This window comes from Meleagris gallopavo, chromosome 29 (genome assembly GCF_905368555.1).
Source record: "Meleagris gallopavo chromosome 29, MGAL_WU_HG_1.1, whole genome shotgun sequence".
In the NCBI taxonomy this organism is placed as follows: domain Eukaryota; kingdom Metazoa; phylum Chordata; class Aves; order Galliformes; family Phasianidae; genus Meleagris; species Meleagris gallopavo.
In genome coordinates this window covers 4,592,744-4,611,554 of record NC_139432.1, presented here as the reverse complement: position 1 = coordinate 4,611,554, position 18,811 = coordinate 4,592,744, and the positions used below count along the sequence as shown (strand labels likewise).

At 60.5% G+C, this 18,811-nt stretch overlaps 1 protein-coding gene and 1 long non-coding RNA gene across 4 annotated transcripts; one reads left to right on the top strand and one right to left on the bottom strand.

Annotated features, from left to right (window-relative positions):
• Window positions 1–1,478: 1,478 nt before the first annotated feature.
• LOC146542600 (uncharacterized) lies at window positions 1,479–10,946 on the bottom strand. Its single transcript, XR_014880000.1, has 2 exons — window positions 6,558–10,946; window positions 1,479–5,068 (listed from the first exon to the last, which is right to left on the bottom strand). It is a non-coding gene; the product is annotated as an uncharacterized LOC146542600 (long non-coding RNA).
• Window positions 8,227–18,660, top strand: TNS4 (tensin 4). Of its 3 annotated transcripts, none has more exons than XM_085210853.1 (13): window positions 8,227–8,398; window positions 10,943–11,457; window positions 14,019–14,403; window positions 14,599–14,960; window positions 15,476–15,562; window positions 15,645–15,749; window positions 15,829–15,921; window positions 16,036–16,113; window positions 16,267–16,338; window positions 17,099–17,267; window positions 17,496–17,564; window positions 17,644–17,670; window positions 18,016–18,660. In XM_085210853.1, exons 2-13 carry the CDS (start codon window positions 11,049–11,051, stop codon window positions 18,143–18,145), a joined length of 1,986 nt encoding a protein of 661 aa, XP_085066979.1. In that variant the 5' UTR covers window positions 8,227–8,398; window positions 10,943–11,048; the 3' UTR covers window positions 18,146–18,660. The 3 variants fall into 3 exon arrangements, with proteins under 3 accessions (XP_085066979.1, XP_019479009.2, XP_085066980.1); XM_019623464.3 differs by having other exon boundaries at window positions 8,230–8,398; window positions 14,596–14,960; XM_085210854.1 differs by lacking the exon at window positions 8,227–8,398 and adding an exon at window positions 10,780–10,821 and having other exon boundaries at window positions 14,596–14,960.
• The last annotated feature ends 151 nt before the right edge of the window (window positions 18,661–18,811 follow it).

Genomic DNA, 18,811 nt, shown 5'->3' with positions numbered 1-18,811 from the left:
GAAATCGGAGGTAAAAACGTCACTATGCAAAAGCAGCAATTAGGAGCACCTAGCTGTATTCAGGTACCACGCACAGGAGCCTTCCCGCCTCCTGCTGAAAGAGAAAAGCAGTCCTAACACGCTTAGATGCTTCAAACGGAGTTTACCAGCACTGCTCTGGGTAGCAGCCCAACCTATTTTCAAGCCGCATGAAAAGTTGGTTTTCACTTTCACCTTCCAGTACGACCCCGGCTCTCCACAGAGCCAAAACTGCTACCAGAGCAGGGAGTCAAGCCCTGTTAATTAAACAACACCTGCCATTGCCACAGCTCCTACAGAAACCTTCTTCAGGTCTCGACAAGCACGGTGGCTTTGGGTTCACCTCCACCACACGCATGGCAGATTCAAAGCCAATCGAGGCATGATCTCATGTATTTGTCATTACTGAACCCATGCAAATCCTCAGCCTGCAGGAACCGAAACTCTTAACTTACCTCCTTGCTGCTTTGGTTGGTTTTTTTTTTTAATTCAATTGTCTAAAATAAGATAGCAAGCAGATATTTACTTTCCTTTCTTTGCTGACACGCCATTACATAAACCCGAATTTCTGAGTGCTCTTATGCTTGGCTGGGAAATTTCTGTGACTAAAGACCGTGTCTAACATCTAAAATCATCCTGCCAGAGGGGAAAGGCCCAAATCACCTCCAGTGCCATAAGGAATCCAAAGAGCCTCCCGGGATTCAAAGCCTGCACACATCTGCTTATCAAAACCAGAGCTTCTATGGATCCCAGCTCTTCCTTCTTCAACCAGGAGCTTGCTCTAAAATCCACTGAAAGCAACAGAAACTCACAAAGGGTTTTTGTGTTACCCTGGGAGCTGGTACGAATTTTTCATGCTAAGCAACAGGAGGCAGAATCCCAACAGCTGAATGCACACAACCAAACGCAGCTGTGAGAACAACAGAGGGAAGAGCAGCCACTGACTGCATTCATCCCCATGGGCAGAGAGTTCCGCCAGCTCTGCCAGAAGAGCAGATGAGTTCCATACGTGTCTGCTAAGGCCCAAAGAGCCCCAGAGCTGCTGCAGAAGCCCGGTGCCACGACAGCCCGTGCCTGACTTGAAGGCAGCTGAGCTCCTCTGGGACAAAGCTCCCATTTACACCACTTGAGTCAACAGCTCCACGAGGCTGAGTGCTCCAGAGAAGCAGAAACGTTCTGCTCCAAAGCTCTTCATGTAAAAAATAACATTTTCACCAGTACAAATGACTCACGAGTCAAAGTGCCTTAGCCAAAGACCCTAAGCTGTCATTTCCAAGAAACGCCGCTGCTTTTGTGTGTTTCTCACACCCAACAAAGGCAACTGAATTCCCACCCAACCGTCTGAAAGGAAGATGCTGATTTAGACATACAAAAATCAGTATTTGACCAGATATCATCAATTACTTCCTCTGATTTTGATCCCGTTGGCTTTGTGCGGTCTAGAAATCACATTTAGACACTCTGGTTTACCAACTTTAATTACAAGGAAAGCAAATATTCCCATCCTCAGCCTCCGCCAGGCACATACAGCCCCATGGCAGTGGGAACACGGGGCTCCAAGCCCCCCACTCCCTCTGCCTTCCCCACCAGGTAGCACAGCAGCACTCCCACTGCTCTGCATCTTATCACAGGGCATCTGACATCTACATGAGAACGTTAATGTGGAAGGAGGTGTGAACGCACACGTGCTCAGGTCTGCATTTGTCTCCCAGCAGAACTGGTTTCAGACTCTGGGGGCTCTGGCAGCAAAATTAAACGCCCCGCTCAGTCTCGCCACCAGAGCTGTGCAAATGAAAGCTCATGTTTTTAGGGGAGCGTTGACTGATTCCCTTCAAGATAACAAGTTTCTTCTTCTAACTTGTGGCCACGCCGAGCAGTGAGAAAGAATCTCTGCCCCCGTGCCAGGGCGGGGAGGGGGAGAAGGAAAAACAAGTCTCTTTCTGGATGACTAACACAGCCAGCAGCGATTGCCACTCTGCAGCTCAGCCCCGCTCTTCAACAGGGAGTTACACAGAGCTCCTTTGAAGAGGTTAACACATTCTCAGTCGATGCTCTCTGCATCACCGGAGGGTCGCAGGTAGCTGCAGTGTTCGTGCTCACACTTCAGGACCTGACTGCATGCAGAAGCAACCTTCACCGAAAGTCACAGCGCTGTGCTCTGACAGACGCGGCTTCCACCAGGCTGGGATGGGATGGCAGCAGGCCTGGCGATCAACCAGACCTCACAAGAGTCACCAAAACGCCTCTGTTGCCAAGGCAAGGCTCCGCACTGACCTGCAGTTGAGCAGCCAGTGGCCAAGCATTGCTGCAAGGTGTGCTGCCAGTACCAAACAACAAAGGTGTCCCAGCCATCAGAAGCGAGATGTGAGATGCCATCAGACCGTGCTCCTCAGCTGGGTGCCCTGGGGCACGATGTGGGCTGCAGCCACGGCCCAACTCCAGCAGCTCAGCTCCTGTCCACCGGAGCGCAGAGACAACGCGTTGTGAGGCATCAGCGCTGCAGAAAAGCTGTCCCACTTGGGGCTTCTGGCACCTGCTCCCCCCAGACCTGCTCCTAAGCAGCCACGGTCTGCACCAGCACGACCGGGAGCAGGCAGCTCCCTGCACCACGGCAGTAGCGTCTCCCTGGGGAGGCTGTGACTTCCTCGGCTCGCAGTCTAGCCAGACAAACCACACCAAGCCCCTTATAACAGTGGCACAAAAGGAGCCTTTCCTCACAAAGCATTTCCTTCTGCAGACATGCACGAGGTTTTCAGTCGCGGCACCTGCCCTGAAACACGCTGCGACCCGAAGCAAGCAAACAGGACCAACAACAGCTGTGTCTCTCTGAGAGATGCTGACACCGTGTGGGAAAGGCTGAGAAACGCTTCAGCACAGGCAGCACCTCGCTGCTCACAGTGCAGCCTGGGAGTCCTGCAAAAAAATCATCAACATTTATTCTCTGAAGCGAAGGTGGGGGTTCAAAAAGCAAGCACGAGTTAAGTCACACTGAAGTGCTGTGTGAGCAGTCAAGCTTGCTTTAATTTAGAGATACTGGAAGCACTTTTAACAGGGCCTTGATTCGTTCTGAAATGTAACCTGCAGAAGATTTTACTGCCTCCATTTCAACTTCAAACACACCTCCTGCAAAATGAAACCTCCCTGACTCTCTGGCTCTGATGGTGCCTCTTCTGTCTGCATAGACAAGAAGTCTTTTTTTGTGTCTTTCTGCAGCACTGAAATGAACAAAAACAACGAAGGCTGTTCCATGTATGCAGCTGGCTTCCCCCTGACAGGAACATCCCCCCACAGCCCACACTCCACCCACCAAAACCTTAAAGAAACAAACATACAGTGACATGAAATGTGTTATCAAGGGAAGTTTCCCAACACCCTCATACAAAAACACTTCAATATTCTGTTCCCTGGAACGCTGCCAACCCGCTGCTCCCCACACCAAGCACACAACAGAGACAGAAACACACAGGAGGTACAGATGCTTCGTGTTATCCAAATATCACAAGCCAGGATGTGTGCAAGGAGCAAGGAATTCCTGCCATTAGCAAAAGGATGTCTGAGCAGACAAAAACCCAGCAGCGCAATGATAAATAAAGAGCACAGTTGTGCACGAGGCTCAGCTGCAGCAGAAGAGGAGCTCAGGACCTGCACAGGTGCAGCCCTTTGGTTCTGTTAGGGCTGCCAGCGGAGGAGCCGAGGCCACATCCTGAATGTGAATCGTATCGTTGCCCAGAGGTGTGGATCGCATCACTGATGCCAACGATGTGGGTGCAGGGATGGGCACTAGATGCGACACAAAGGAAAATTACAAAGATTCTATTTCAATCCTGCAAAGTGGCGGGATAGCAGAGGAACACGTTTGTGTCCGTTAACGACGCCCAGCAGCCCCGTGCCGCACAGCGGGCCGGGCACAGCCGCAGGGAGCCCCCAGGACCAACTGACCGCAGGGAGGCGCCCTCTGCACAGCAAGAAGCTGCGACTGACGGCTTCGCGCGATTTACGTGCGTCCGCCTCCACGTGCCGGGCAGGGCGCGCATGCGCCCTTCACCCTCTCCGCAAACGCCGCTACCGCGCGGCGCCCCCTAACGGGAAGAGCGCGGATCCCCCGGATCGCGTGACCCGGCCCCAGCGCCGCCTCCTCGCGGCTCGGGGCGGAGCGGCCACGAGGAGCTTCAGCGCGGGGCTGTGCCCGCCCTGGGGCTCTCGCTGCTGGCCGGAGCTGCGCGGTGTTTCCCCACAGCCGGGTTGGCGGCGGCCGTTCGCGCCTCCCACGGAGCTCCCGGTGCTCCTCGCGTTCCCTGCGCGCTGCCCTTCGCCGCTTCGTGTTCCGTTTCCCGCAGCTCTGGAGGACTCCTCCCGCTGTCCGCGCGGTGGCGCTGCGGAGCTCGTGCGGCACCGCTGCCGTTTTTGCGCGGCGTGAGCGGGGCGGCGATAACGGGAGCGGCGGTGCGGGATTCCCGCTGCTAACGCGGACGAACGGCCGCGCTCTGCCTTCAGCCTGCTGCGGGCACCGCGGTTTCTTGGCCGTAGGAGTCGATTTTTTCCTCCTGCTGCGAGCCGTGGCGCTGCGAGCCGTCCTCCGTTACAGGAAGGAGGGAGGGAGAAAACGCGGCCGAGCGCGTGCTCGTTCACGGGCGTGCAAAGCAGGGCAGCAAGGCGCGCCGCGCCGCCGGGAGCCGCCAAGCGGGGATGGAGGAGCGCGGCACGAAGCGCCCGAGCTGCCCGAGCTGCCCTCCGTCCCGTGCGGTCGCAGCTGCGCGTCTCCCCCCGCTGGAGCTGTGAACGCAGGAGGTGGCTGAGCGCACGATGAGGGCAGCGTGGAAGCGCAGCTTTTTCTCTCCCCCAGAAAACGGCTGCGATGCCTTCGGAGTCCATTAGCAGCTTCCTCGCCTTCAGCCTTGAACGGCAGCCGTTCGCAGTGCTGTCGCGGCAGCTCCGGGGCTCGCGGTGCAGCGCTGGGTGCGGAGGAGCCGCGATGTGCGCCTTCCAGCTCCCCTCCCCTCCTGGGCAGTGCCGGCAGCAGATCTTAACAGAGGAGCAGTGATGGGTTTGCCTGCACCAAAACGAAATATTTTGCCCCGCTGGTGTCTGCCTGCCTCGCACAGGGGTGAGAGGCACCGACGCTTTGCTGATATGTGTGGTGGAAGGTTATCGGGGAGCTGCCGTGGCTGGGACAGCACAGTGAGAGCCTACGGCATCCCTGCGGAGCCCGCGGTGAAGGCAGAGGCAGCGCAGGCTGTGGGGAGAGCACGTGGAGCACCGGCCTGCAGGTGTGAGCTGCTGCCACCAGTGTCAGAATGGCCTCAGCGTGACAAATGTCAGCAGCTGTGAGTCGGCTCCCAGGCAGACGAACCGTGGAACCATTGTGGGCTCATTGGAATGTGAGCCATGCAGGAGCCCACCGTGGCTGTGTTGGTGTGGATGGAGCACCTCTGGGAATCCCTGCTCAGCAACGTGTGCCCGTGCTGCAGTGTGTCCCATGGGGTGATGCCATGTAGGGATGGACACCCTCTCCCACCCTCAGCACAGCCCTGCAGCCCTGAGCAGTGTGTGGTTCCCACTGTCTCTCCATCCCTGACTGCTCCATCCCAATAAAGCGTGCAATAATCAGCCCATTCTTCTTCCATCCCTCGGCTGCTGCACCCATCTGGAGGCCCTCCATACACACTGGCTCTACCTTTCCCCTTCCTGTGCCGTCACTTTTGTTCCTGCTTCCCCCAGCTATTATCAATAAAAGCTGTAATTAGTGCTGCTCCCTGTGCCCGGAATCCTTTTCCCATCCCTGTTGCTGTAGGGCTCACGGGTTTTCTGTTGAGCAAATATGGACAAAATTCACTTCAATTGCCAATTCCTATCAGCTGCTGGCGTGGGGCACTGCAGTGTGTGCAAACAATGCTGAGATAGAGAGGAAAAGCAAGTGTGGAAAGCAATTGTTCTCGCTGGCTTCACCTTGATAACAAAGACGCCAGCTCCAAGACAAAGGCTGTTCACGGTTCCTTGCCCTGGGGCTGCAGAGGTGTCATTTCTTGAAAAGGGAAAATTGATGGTGTGGGCTTCAAACGCAGCTCTGCAGGACGGCTGCTGCTCGGGCAGGGCAGGGGGGCTGCATTTAATTCCCTTCTTCCTCCCAACATGAGAGCTCAGACATGTCTCCCTCCAGAGAAGAAAACTTTGCCATCATAATTCAGCTGGAGGCTGTCACCAGCTGTACCCAGAGCTCAGGCCTTCTTACAGCACTGCCTGCAGAAACGAGAGGTTTCTGGAGCACACACATGTGCACGTGCAGCTGCTCGAGGAGCACAGAGTGCATTCAGGGCATGGGACAGAGTTCTGCTCCCGCCCTCCCCAGGCCCATCCATGGGTGTCCCCGGTGCTCCCAGGCGCGGCGGAGGCTGGGGCTGCAAAAATCTGCCTCTGAGGTATGGAAAACAAAAAGTCCTTTTCCCATAAAAGGCGGCTGAGGAGCCCCAACCCGGGGACCCGCGGGGCTGCGTCAGCGCTCTGCGTAACGCACGTCGGTGTTCCAAGTGGAGCTGACTCACCTGCTGCTGGCGAAGGAAGCGGTGACGGCACAGATGTGGGGCTGCTGGGGGGCACCGGGGGCCGCCTGCACCAGGCTGAGGTCCTCACCATCACCAGCATCACCCAGCGCTCTGTGCCCAGCCTTGCTGTGGGTATTTCACTTCCACGAGTCAGCATTTCAGTGCTCAGCGCCTTTTCTTCTATTTTGCAGCCCTGGGGGGCAGTGGGGGCTCTCCTGCTGCAGCCTGCCCTGCCCTGGGGCTCAGTGCTGCCATGCATCTCCAAGGGGGGGACAGGGGATGTGGGATGGGGCTGCAGGCACTGGGCACGGACTGCAGCAGGACGTCCCGCCCGGGCGCTCCTTCTCCACCTTTTCTCCATATTTGCACACGTGAATTCCAGGGAAGTGCTCCCAAGTCTTATTCATATCCTCTGAAAGGCCCTTTGCTGTCTCAGCTCACAGGTATCTGCATGTTTACTTTGTTCAAATTCCACAAAGATGTAACCATGCACTTACAAACCCTCCACGATCCCAATTGCGCAGCTATCTGCTCACACTGCTGAAACGAACTGGGATTTTTTGCAGCCTGCCTCAGCTGGGGAGGTCAATCCATGTGTCCCTCACTGCTTAAACCCAAAACATCGGAGCAAATTCACCTCAACCTGGTAATGAGAGTAATTAGGGTAAAAGCCTAATCAGGCTGTAACAGCTGCGGAGCACGGAGGGTGTTTGGTCTTTGGAGGTCTGTGTGCTCTGCCCACCCCGTTAATTCTGTGCTGCAAGCCGAGTGCAGGGCAGGGATTGCAGCTTGGCTGAGCTGCAGGAGCAGCGAGGCCAAGGGAAAACGCTTGGGCTGCTTTCCTGAGGGTCCCACGCTGCTCTGGGAGGAGTCTGCAGCGCAACAGCCATCCTCTATAGCAGCTGTCCCCCAGAAGAGCCCGGAGCGCTGCGCACAAAGGGGTGTGAATGGCACTGCGGGCAGCGTTAAGGGAATGAAGGATTGCGATCTGCCTCTGAAAGTGCCCCCAGCAGCAACCATCCCACACCCAGCCGGGAGGAATTGCTTCACCCGGGGACGCAGAGGCCTCACAGAGCCCGGAGCACACGGATGGGATCGGCACGGAGCATTTGGGCGCTGCTGGGCCTTGGGGAGCTCAGCCGGGGCTGCCCTGCAGGTGCTGCTGTGCGGGGGGAGCGGCGCGGCAGGAAGGGCTGCGAGCTGCAATGTTTGCCCAGGGATGTAACGGCAGGAAAAAAACAATAAATAAAACGTCGGGAAGGTCGTAAAGGGAGTTCGAGGAATTGAAAGGAGTGGGATTTTATATGATGTGCTTCCTGATAAACCGGGCGTTTCAAAGGGTCCCTCTGCGGCGTGGCGGTGAGCTGAAAGCATTCCTGGGCAGCAGAGCCGGAGGTTTCCTGGAGGAAGGGCATTTCAGACGCGGGGTGTTAATGCAGCTCCGTGGCTCCGTGCCCACTGACAGCGGGACAACCCCGGGGCAAAACGGGCGGCGCTGCGGAGAGTTGCTGGGGGATTATTTGTCATCATCATCCCCACTGAGCTCCGGGTGCTGTATGGATACGTGTATGTCTTAACTCGGCACAGCCCCGGCAGCTCCTGGGGTCACACGAGGCGATGCCCCGCATGCTGCAGGACGAGCAGCGCCCGGCCCCGCACGCAGCCCCGCCCGCGGTGCCAGAGGGCAGCGCAGCGCAGCTCCCCTCGCCTCTCCTCGTCTCCTCCCCTCCCTTTCCCTCCCCTCCCGCTGCACACCTGGCCCGGTGGGAGGGAGCGGCCCTATATCCCGGGCGCTCGGGGAGGGGCTGTGTCGGATCGGGGGCTGAAGGGCTGCCGTGCAGGTACCGTGCGGAGCCGCCTTCGGGGCACATCTCGGCGCTCTCTGTGCTTTTATTTCAGTTCTTTCGGCTTTCCCTGCTGGCGTTGGTTGTGGTTGCGTTGTTTCTTTCTTTCATCCCTTCCCTCCCTCCTGCTCAGCACGGTGCTATTCGCTGCCCGGGCGCTGCTCGTGGGGTGGGGGATCGCAATCGCTGTGCGCTGGGGTCGCGCAGCTCCTCGGCCGTGAGGTCCCAGCGCTGTTGTGATGCTGCTGCCCGGAGATCTGGGCAGTGTTTGTGTGGGAGTTGTGCGAGTGGCTGCAGACTGTCACCCCTCCGTGCAGGCAGTGGGTGTGAGGAGGGCAGTGCTGTGATATGGGGGGGGGGGGGGTGAGGAGGTCCTCATCCCGTCCTGGGGTCCTCTCCCACATGGGGACATCGGTGCTGTCCCTATAGGATTTGTGGTGGGATTGTAGGAACAGTGATGTGCTTAAAGCTCTGCTGGGTCCCCTGCAGCAGCTCCCTCTCTGCCCCTTCCCTTAGCACCCCCAAATTGTGGGGGAACAGCCCCCAGCACTGCAGCTTTTGGTGAAATAAGGCTGTGTAACACAGCCTGCCACTAAGACCTGCCTGCAGGCTGCAGGAATCTGGGCAGCAAGAGGAATCCAGGCTGCAGCTCCAGAGAAGGTCTCATGTTCCCGTAACTCATCCCAAGCATTCCTGAGATTAGCCAACACCATCTATTTCTGGACAGACTCCTCTGGAGGTGCAGCCCTGCTGCAAGCCCCAGCGTGGAGAGATAGAGGATCCTGGAGGGGAGGAGAGGGTCCTCAGAGGGGAAGGGGGGAGCAACTGGAGCACTCTGCAACTGCTCCACCTCCCATAAACGCGTGATGCTGTTTGCTGCTGAGCTTCCAATTGCTTCACTGGGGTGCACTGCCCCTCCTTGGGCACCCACTGCCCCTGGTCCCAGTGCAGACTCTGCAGCTGCAGGGCTGTGCAGCGCTGTGTCTGCAGGCCAAGCACTCTGACCATGGCAGCTATGTTGCTCAGGTCAGCAGCACGCCCTGCTCGTCGGAGCAATCACCGAGCAGCCCCACGGTCATTAAGCTGGGTGTGCTGAGCTCTGTAGGTCAGACTGTCTCAAGGCTCTTCCTTGTTGACAGCGTCCCAGGCTCGTATTCTGAGGACAACCACCCCAGCCCTGGCAGCTGACGTGCTGTGTTGGTTCCCACTCTGTGTCCCGGCTCAGACGTCTGTCCCAAGGAAACACATCAGGATGCTCAGGAGGACTCTGTCCCACACATGTGGGGCTCTGTGGCTGCTGCACTCCAGTGCCCACAGGCCACGCTCTGCCCACGTGCGGGCGTTATCATTTCCTCCAGCAGTAGCCTTGTTCCTCCCCTGGTGCTTCCATGCAGACCCGGAGCGATGCTGGGCCACACGTAGGGCATCTGGAGCGCTGGGAAGTGCTGTGGGCAGCTCTGGCAGCCGCAGGGCCTGGGGCGAGCCCGTGCTTCCATCATGGGAGGGCAGGAGCTGCTTGCAGCTGAACATCAGCAGCATCCGGCAGGGGGAAAACGAGAGGCTCAGTGTAGGCTGTGCGCTCCTGGAGGCGCCGCCGGCTCGTGCGTGCCGCACGTTACTTCTGTACCTACTGAAATTAAATCCAGCTGCGCCGTGCGGGCGCTGACTGAGCCAGGCAGCTCCGCTCCCCGCGGGGGAATCCAATTTTTGCTCGGCTGGGCTCGCGGTTCTGACCTGGGATGACTCTTCCTTCCTATTGAACAAACGCTCCCTCCCGGCCTGCGCTGCTGGGCGGGTGGGGGTGGGGATGGGGGTCCGCTCAGCCCGCGCTGCTGGGGCAAAGGAGCCCTCGGGTGCCGCCGGGCACCGCAATGAGTCACTGCTGCCAGACGTGACGGAACGGAGCGCGGCCCCCGCCCACGGAGCACCGCGTCTGCTCCCTAATCCTCTGACTCCATCGTTAATCAGCCGGAGAGAGGCCACCTAATTAGTCAGGGCCTGGTGCAAGAAAGGGCAAATATTTTGGGAGGTGCGTTGCGGTGTTTGCGTTACGCGCTGCTCCGCAGGATGCGGGGCAGCCCTGAGCTCCTGACGTCCTCCGGGTCCCCCCAGCGGCGCGGCGCTGCCCGGGACCTGAGCTGTCCTGAGCTCTGGGATGCTGCACCTCCGCTGCTGTGATGGGGCAGGACGGTTTTCCTCATCCTGAGGCGCACGAGTGAGGTTCCCCACTGCGTTTGCAGGCAGCCGATGTTGCTGTCCGTGCCTGGTGCAGCCGCTGGGAGCAGGGATTCCCCCCCGTCCAGGGGCCACTGCTGTATTTCACTCCTTGCAATAAAATGAGCACTACTACATCTTTTCAGGCTGCCAAATCCTGGGATGCGCCGTGATTGCCCCTGCCCTCGCCCAGCCGTGCAGTGAAGGTGGTGCAGAGCAGGACAGGCCCTTTCCTGCACCGCCTTGTGCTCCCGCTCACAGTTTCTGCTGCAGCCGGCCCCTGCCCGCAGCACGCCTCGTGTAACGCCGCTCTCCTGCATTCCTCAGATTCCTCTCCTGCCGGAGCTGTGGGCCGAGGAGGAGCCCCGGCTCCGTGGGGCCGACGTGGGAGCTGCAGCGGCGGGAGAAGAAGGAGGAGGGTCTGTGCTCAGCCATGTCTCAGGTCATCCACAGCCACGTGCTGCGCGTGGGGCAGAGTGTGTGCGTCCCATCCCAGGAGGGCACCCCGCGCCTGCCCGCCCCGTGCTCCTACTACTCGTCGGACGCCTGGGCTGAGCCCGGCGCTGTGCGCCGCGCCGCAGCCCCGCTGCCCACCCGGGGGCTGCAGGGAGGTCACCCAGCACCGCAGGAGCCGCCCCTGCGGCGGGAGGACGTGGGCACGGAGCCCGGCACCCACCTCGGGTCGCCCATCTTGGACATCTCCATAGAGAACCTCAACCGGATGATCCTGGAGCTCGACCCCAGCTTCCAGCCGCTCTCCTGCCAGCCGAGGAAGGACGCGGCCGTGCCTGCTGCCCGGGGGGACGCTGCTGGCACCCCACAGCACGACGTGGAGGCAGCAGGTGGGTGGGGGCTGTGGGCTCCCATCTCGGGCTGAGGATGAGGATGGTGTGGGCGCAGCGATGTCCTCAGTGGGACCTGTGTCATATCGGTGTGTGATGGGAAGGAGGAGGGGCTGGGTGCCCACACACCCCCAGAATGTCACGCCTCGCATACTCAATGGGACCCCAGAGCAACCAGGGAGAGCAGCCTTTAATCCAGGTTAATATTTGCTCCCCTGTATTTGGAGAAGGAATTTCCCATGAGGAATGGGATGTGTCACTCTCAGAAAGCTCCTGGCCCACACTGCTGCCAGCAGTGAGTGCAGATGGACAGTGACACACCTGACCCCACAGAGCCCCAACCCTGCAGGAGGGCAGTGGGGCCCTGCATGGGTCACACTTCACCCTCAGAACATTGGAACCTGGAGCCAGATTTCCAAAGCCCAGGGCTAAGGCGCTGCTCATTGCACAGCCACCCCTTGTTGATGTTCCCCAGCGTTTGGCCAGGGAAATTCTTTTTCCAGGGCTGCGTGCTCCTCCAGCAGCATATCCCATACCTGCAGCACGGAGCAGCACACACAGCCCAGTCCTGCTCACACGCTGGGGTGCTGCACGCCAGCAGTTCTGCAGTGCATCATTCCCCCTCGGTGCTGTGCTGCTCCCAACCCCAGGGCTCTGCCCACAGTGCAGTGCTGGGGGCCCTGTGCTGTGAGGTGGCTGTGATGCTGTGCGGGGAGGTGTGCTGCTGTGGGAGCACCTGGCTGAGAGCAGCCAGGCTGCACAGTGCCCAGCTGCAGCCTTAGGCACCAAAATGCCACGGAAATCTGCTTGCAGCCCTCCTTCCAGAGATAACATCCCACCCTTCAGGCCTAAGGGTGTGGGGAGACCAGTTCTCCCTGGTTCCTTTTGGGAACTCCTGTGTGTGCTGTGGGGTTGGGGGAGGGTGAGGGGTTTGTGCTGAGCATGCTGAGCCCCAGCTGGGCAGCAAGGAGCTGGGAATGGGCGCACAGGGTGCGGCACGTGGGCACAGCACAGGGTTTGGGCGTTCCGCATGCGGCTGCGCCTTGTGCTGCACTAATGGGAGGGGTGGCCTTGCAGATAAGGGCTGTGGCAAAGTGCACGTTGGGCCCTTTTCTCCTCGTGCTACTACTTTGGGCAGTGAGGTGGGCAGCAGTGCCCGCCCATGGCTCCCAGCAGGCAGCGTGCTGCTGGATTGGGAAAGCTGGCACTACGTGTGGGACCCAGCAGCTGGCAGTCCGACCCTGTGCTTGGTGGGAACAGCCTCGCTTTGGCTTCCATTTTGTCTTAGCAGCTCTTTTTCTGTGTAGGCTTCGTTGCTGCACTGCAGTGTGGGCAGCACCCATCCCTCGGGCTCCATCTCCTCCCCAGCAGACACGCAGCCCCGCACCGACCCTGCGGCACTTTCCAAACCATTTACACACCCTCCTTTCTGCCCGAGGTGCCGCTCAGCTCCTGCAAACCAGCCAGGGCTGGCAGGAGGCTGCCTGCACCCGGAGGCACGTGGGAGGGCTTTGCTCTTCTCTGATGGGAAACACAATGCGGGTTTTGATCCTCTACGTGGCAGGAGAGTTTCCATCGCGCAGCGGCAGTAGAACTGCCTGGGAGCAGGGCTGGGTTGCTGTGGTGCTGGCAGGGAGCAGCCCTTCAGCCCACCCCGTGCTCCCGCTGCCGCTCCTTGGTGCTGAGCAGCATGCCAAGAGCCCGAGCAAATATTTGAGGTTTAACCACACCTGATAAGCAGGAGCCTCAGTGGGAGGCACAGGGCTTCGCCAGCCCGGAACATGAAGGCGTTTCAGTTGTTGTTTCTTCAAATGAGGTTATTTTTTCTTTTGAGGGACACATTGACAAGCAGTGCCCAGCCAGCAGTGTTTGTGTGCCGATGCTTCGAGCAGCCCCGTGCTCCCACTGCCCACACCACACTGCAGCCACGCTGCATGACGGCTCTCCTGTCTGCAGAGCGCGGCTCAGAAGGGCCGAGCACGGTGCAGGAGCTGAGGACAAAGCTGGGCATGTTCAGAGCGAGGCGCTGGAGCCCCAACCCACTGCCTGCTGCTGCAGGCTCTGCTGGCTCAGCCCGGAGTGCCGGCGTGTTCGGGGATGCAGAAGGAAACGTGGGTGGAAATCCACCGCCTGCAGTGTGCAGCCCCTCCCCAGGGGGGTCGTGCCGTGGTGTTCATGGGACCCTGCAGCTCAGGTGGCTGCTCCGTGCTGTGTGCTGTGCCCCAACTGCATAAACAGGGCAAGCAAAGAGGCTGTGAGGTGCAGCCCCTCCCCACCGGGAAGCATCGGAGTGAGGGGGGATCCTGCGGGCCGGGCCCCCCCGGCCTGACGTCACATTGGATGGTTTCCCCTTGAGTCAGACACAAACACAGCAGCTGCTGCAGGGAGCACCCATGGCAGGTCCTGGCAGGCAGCGTGCGGTGCTGGCGCGGGGGGGTCTGGCAGACGTGGCTGCATGTAACCCTCCTACAGCCGCCAGCACCGGGGGTTGGGGTTGGGGTTGGGGGTGAGGTTACCCAACAGGCGCTGGATTGTAACGGTCCTTCTCTTTCTGCCTCCAGACATTAAGTACATCGAGATGACGCCGACCAGAGCCAAGTGCACCGAGGTGCTGCAGGGCTCCCCCAGCCCTTTCTCCAGGTCTCCCCAGAGCAGTGGCCTCCTGCCCCACCCAGCAGCACCCAGAGGGCACTGCACCAACGGCAGCGTGGTGTTCTCCAGCCCTGCACGGCCCGACAGCCCCCGCTCGGCCCCCCCGGGCTGCTCTATGTCCGAGAGCATCGCCGTGCCCCTTCCCCGAGCCGGGCAGAGCATCTCCCCCCGCACATCACCGGGTGCCGACCAGCTGCTGAAACCCATGCAGGCAGTGAGGGCGCAGCAGAGGGGCAGCGAGGTGTCCCTGCTCTCCATGAGCCCCTGCTCTGACACCAGTTACGTCTTTGGGAGGTGAGCTGAGCCCTGTGCCCCGCCTCAGGCTGGCGGTGGGGGTGGATGGGGTACCCCGTGCCATTGTCCCAGCCCTTATCCACTAGGGTGGGAGTGATGGCAGTGGTGTGGGGTGGGCTGTGGGCAGATGCGTGCACAGTGCCCCAGCCCTGCAGCACCTCCTGATGCCTCCCTCCTTCCCTCCTCCTGCAGCAGCACCCACTCGCTCCACGCCAGCGACCCCGACGCCGCCTGCCCATCCCCCCCCGGCTTTGTGGGCAGCCCCCAGACATCATCACCTGGCACCAGGTCTCGTTCTGGAGAAGCTCTGTGCCCCCCCCAGCCCCCTGCAGCCTGCCCTGTCCCACCCAGCCTCTCCCTGAAGGGCCAGGCCAGCAGCTGCCCACCCTCCATCCTCCCCGATGTCCCGGTGCTGCTGGTCAATGGGTGCTTGGAGCCAGGTGGGATACCCTTCCCCGGCCTGAGCACAGCCCCCCCAGCCCCTGTGCAGCCCGGCCCAGGGCTCAGCACCCTCAACAACGCGCTGTCAGCACCCACGCTCACCTGCGTCCCTGACAGTAAGTGCTTTGCTATAGGGCAGCTCTTGGGGGGGGGGATTCATCCGTGGGGGATGGATGCGAGGAATGTGGGGTCCATGCTGGAGCTGGGGAACCTCAGGGCATCCCCATGGCATGCAACTCCTTGCTTGGGGAGGTGGGGGGGACCAGCAATGCTCTGGTCCCACTGGAGGTGCAGATGCACTCATTGACGGCAGCTGAAAGCGAGGGCCGTAGTTCTGTCGGCTCACACTGGTGTGGGGCCTGGAGCTGGGGGAGGAGGATGGGGTTCCCATTTGCTCTGGAGGACATTAAAGGTACCGAGGTCTGTGAGGTCCCTCATTCAGGGGCAGACAATGGGGCCGTTGTGCTCCAGGGAGATCGGCAGAGGCAGCTCTCCAGGCATGGGGGTTTAATTGGGATTCTCGTGGGAAAAGCAGGAGAGCTCTGTGGGCCGGCAGGAGGGAGCGATCCCCCGGCAGGGCCACGCTCCTCACAGAGGTTGGGGTCCCCAGCTCCGCTCTCCTCCCCTGCAGGTCCCCTCCGGGCCGAGCAGCCCACCTTGAAGTTCGTGATGGACACCTCGAAGTTCTGGTTCAAGCCCACCATGAGCAGGGACCGAGGTGAGGATGGGCGCCTGGGGCAGCCCTGTGCCTGGGGTGGGGGACCCCGCTGCACTGGGCTGAGCCTCACTGTGCCCCACAGCCATCCAGCTGCTGCAGGACCAGGAGCCGGGCGCGTTCCTGGTGCGGGACAGCACGTCGTACCGCGGCTCCTTCGGGCTGGCCATGAAGGTTCCCGGCGCTCCAGGTGGGGGCCTGGCGGGGGGCACAGGGGCGTCACCGAACCCAGCCTCACAGCGCTGACAGCCCCTCCGTGTCACCCAAAGGTGATGACAGCAGCGACCTCGTCCGGCATTTCCTCATCGAGTCCTCGGCCAAAGGGGTGCACCTGCGGGGCGCCAGCGAGGAGCTGTACTTCGGTAAGGACGGAGCCGGCACGGCCGTGATGCCACCCCGGCCCCCCCTTCGTGCCCCCCCTCCCGCACTCCCCGGGCACGTGCGGGGGCCGAGTGCTGATCTGCCCGGTGCTGCAGGGAGCCTGCCTGCCTTTGTGTACCAGCACGCCATCACCCCGCTGGCCCTGCCCTGCGCGCTGCGCATCCCTGCCCAAGGTAGGTGTGAGCGCAGTGCTCCTGCAACCCCCCCCCCGTGTCCCAGCCCGTGCTGCACTGCTCCGAGCGTCAGAAGGCGTTCGGCTCACGCCAAGCAGAGAGCATGGAGCAGCCCAGCCTGCAGCACTGCTGCTCCGCCTGTGCCCCGCGCAGATCTCACAGATGGAGAGGACGGCCCCGACTGCGGCCCCGGCCCCACGCAGTCCCCGCTGAAGAGATCCGCAGGTGAGCGCAGGAGCGGTGCTGAGCTGTGGGTGTGCTGGAGAAGGCAGCTCTTGAGGTCCCGAGGCGGATGCTGACCCCAAAGTCCTCCGTTTTCACACCGCCTCCGGTTTTTAAGGCTCTCTCCCCATTGCCTTCATTCAGGGCACTGAAGGGGGGGTTCCCAGGGGAGGGATGGGGAGCAGGGGCTGTTTGGAGCCATCGCTGGGTTCCACTGAGGGCCCCAGTGGGGGTGGGTGGGGGCTGCGGGTGGGAGCGGGGCTGGGGCAGCGCTGGTGTCACAGTGCGGTCACTGCTGGAAATTCTGAACAACGAGTTGGCAAATGGAAAAGTTCAGCCTGACCAGGAACAACACAGTCAGCCCCGAATGTCATGTCTTCAGCCAGCCCTAAGCTGTCAGCTGGCCTGGGGGGCTTCTGCTTTTCATTACTGGAAGTATGCAATAAACAGAAGGGGAAAAAAAGCCAGATCTGACATTTAGAAACCAAAAATTAAACATTTTGACTTTTAAAACAATGAGCACAAAGCATTTGAGTAAACTGGAACGCACATTCGCAAAGAATTTCCACGTCCCCCAGTCTCTCATTGTCAGCAGAACTGAACCTGACCCAGGAGCGCTGCTCCCATCCTGGGGGGATGAGGGGCCTGGGGGCTGCAGGGGCGCAGTGGGATGCCACAAGGATGCTGTAGGGATGTTTCAGGGATGCTGCAGGATGCTGTAGGATGCGGTGGATGCTGACCCCGCTGTGTGCTGTTCCCACAGAGTGCAATGCGCTGTACCTGGGCTCGGTGAGCACAGAGACACTGGTGGGAGCCCCGGCTGTGCAAAAGGCCACGTCCTGCACCCTGGAGTTGGATCCGCTGCCCACACCCACCCTCGTCCGCCTGAGAGCGTCGGAGCAGGGCGTCACACTGACGGACGTGCAGAGGAGGTCGGGGCTCAGGGCAGGGCAGCTCCCTGCTTTGCAGAGCTCCTTGCGTTCTGCAGCACGGAGCTGTGTTGCAACATCCCTGTGCTCACAGCACCGCGCGGTGCTGCTCTCAGTGCAGTGGGCGGCGGTGTTCCAGCGGTGCTGGGATGCTGTGGGGCTGTGTGTCGGTCTGAGAACCCAGAGCCCCCGTGGTGCCCCCCGCCCTGACGCTGTGCCCCCTCCCCACAGGGTGTTCTTCAGGCGGCACTACCCACTGACTGCCGTCCGGTTCTGCGGGATGGACCCTGAGGGCAGGAAGTGAGTGTGGGGCACAGGGGGGCAGAGGGGCGAGAGCTGCTGTGCAGAGCTGACCCTGAAATGTTCTCCTTCCCTTTAGGTGGCAGAAGTACTGCAAATCCTCCAGGTGAGAGCCCGACCCTGATGCAGAACCCTCGCTTGGAAACGGGGGTGGCTGAAGAGGGGACGGGTGGGGGCTCTGACCTCACTGCACAGGGGAGGGGAGGGGCTCAGCTCTGTGCCCCCAGACGGGACCCCTGCCTGGCCCCTGCCCCCCCCCCAGCCAACAGCGCGGCTCTTCCTCTCCTTGTTGGAGGACGCGGTGCTGCCAGAATGCTTCTCCCGGCCGCTTTCCTTCCCAGCAAACGTGACTGGGGTGCGGGCCAAGGAGGGGATGGAGCGGGATCGGTGCCGGGGCTGTTTGGAGCGGGTCCCTCTGCAGCTCAGCGCCTCTCCCTCTCCTTTTCCAAAGAATCTTCGGGTTCGTGGCCAAAAGCCAGATGGATTCGGAGAACCTGTGCCACCTGTTTGCAGAGTACGACCCTGTGCAGCCAGCAGCACTTGTCATCGACTTCATCAGCAAGCTGCTGCCCGCCCCTTAGCGCCCAGCCACTGCCACGTGCTGGATAGAATGGGTGTGCTGAGCCCCATCCCTGCAGCCACGGCCCTGTGCCCCCTCCCCATGGAGAGGGGGAGGTCTGGGGGGGCACTGTGGCAGTAGAGCAGCATCACGGTGTCTGAAGTCAGTGGGCTGCGTTGGAAGGTCCCAGTCTCCTCTGCAAGCACGGGTGGTGGCAGAGCTGCCAGCACAGCACAGCTGTGCCCAACGCCTCCGAATTCTTCTGCCCTTTCTGCAAAGCCATGTCCCAGAGCACCACGACCTCCTCACATCGCCACAGGGTGAGAAATAAACACTGACATTTTCATGACAGCGAAACACTGGGATTTGGAAGGAACTGGGACGCATTTGGGCCGGAGCCCTGGCTGACGTCAATGCGCTCAGCCCTGCAGCACTGGGTCTGCACGGACCCTCCTCCCCCCGCACTGCTCTCATTTCGGACTCTGTGCCACGCGGCCCTCTGGGGGGGGTCAATAAATCAGCGCACTGTTTATCTCACTGCAGTGATTTAGCAACTGAAATGCAGCACTTTGCTGCCCGCAGTGCTCAGCCCCGTCTTGCAGCACGCTGTCCGTCTGTCGGCCAGGAGCCACGAAGGAGGGCCGAGCACCACTCGAGCTGTTCCCGTTAAGCAGTGCCATCCCTGGGA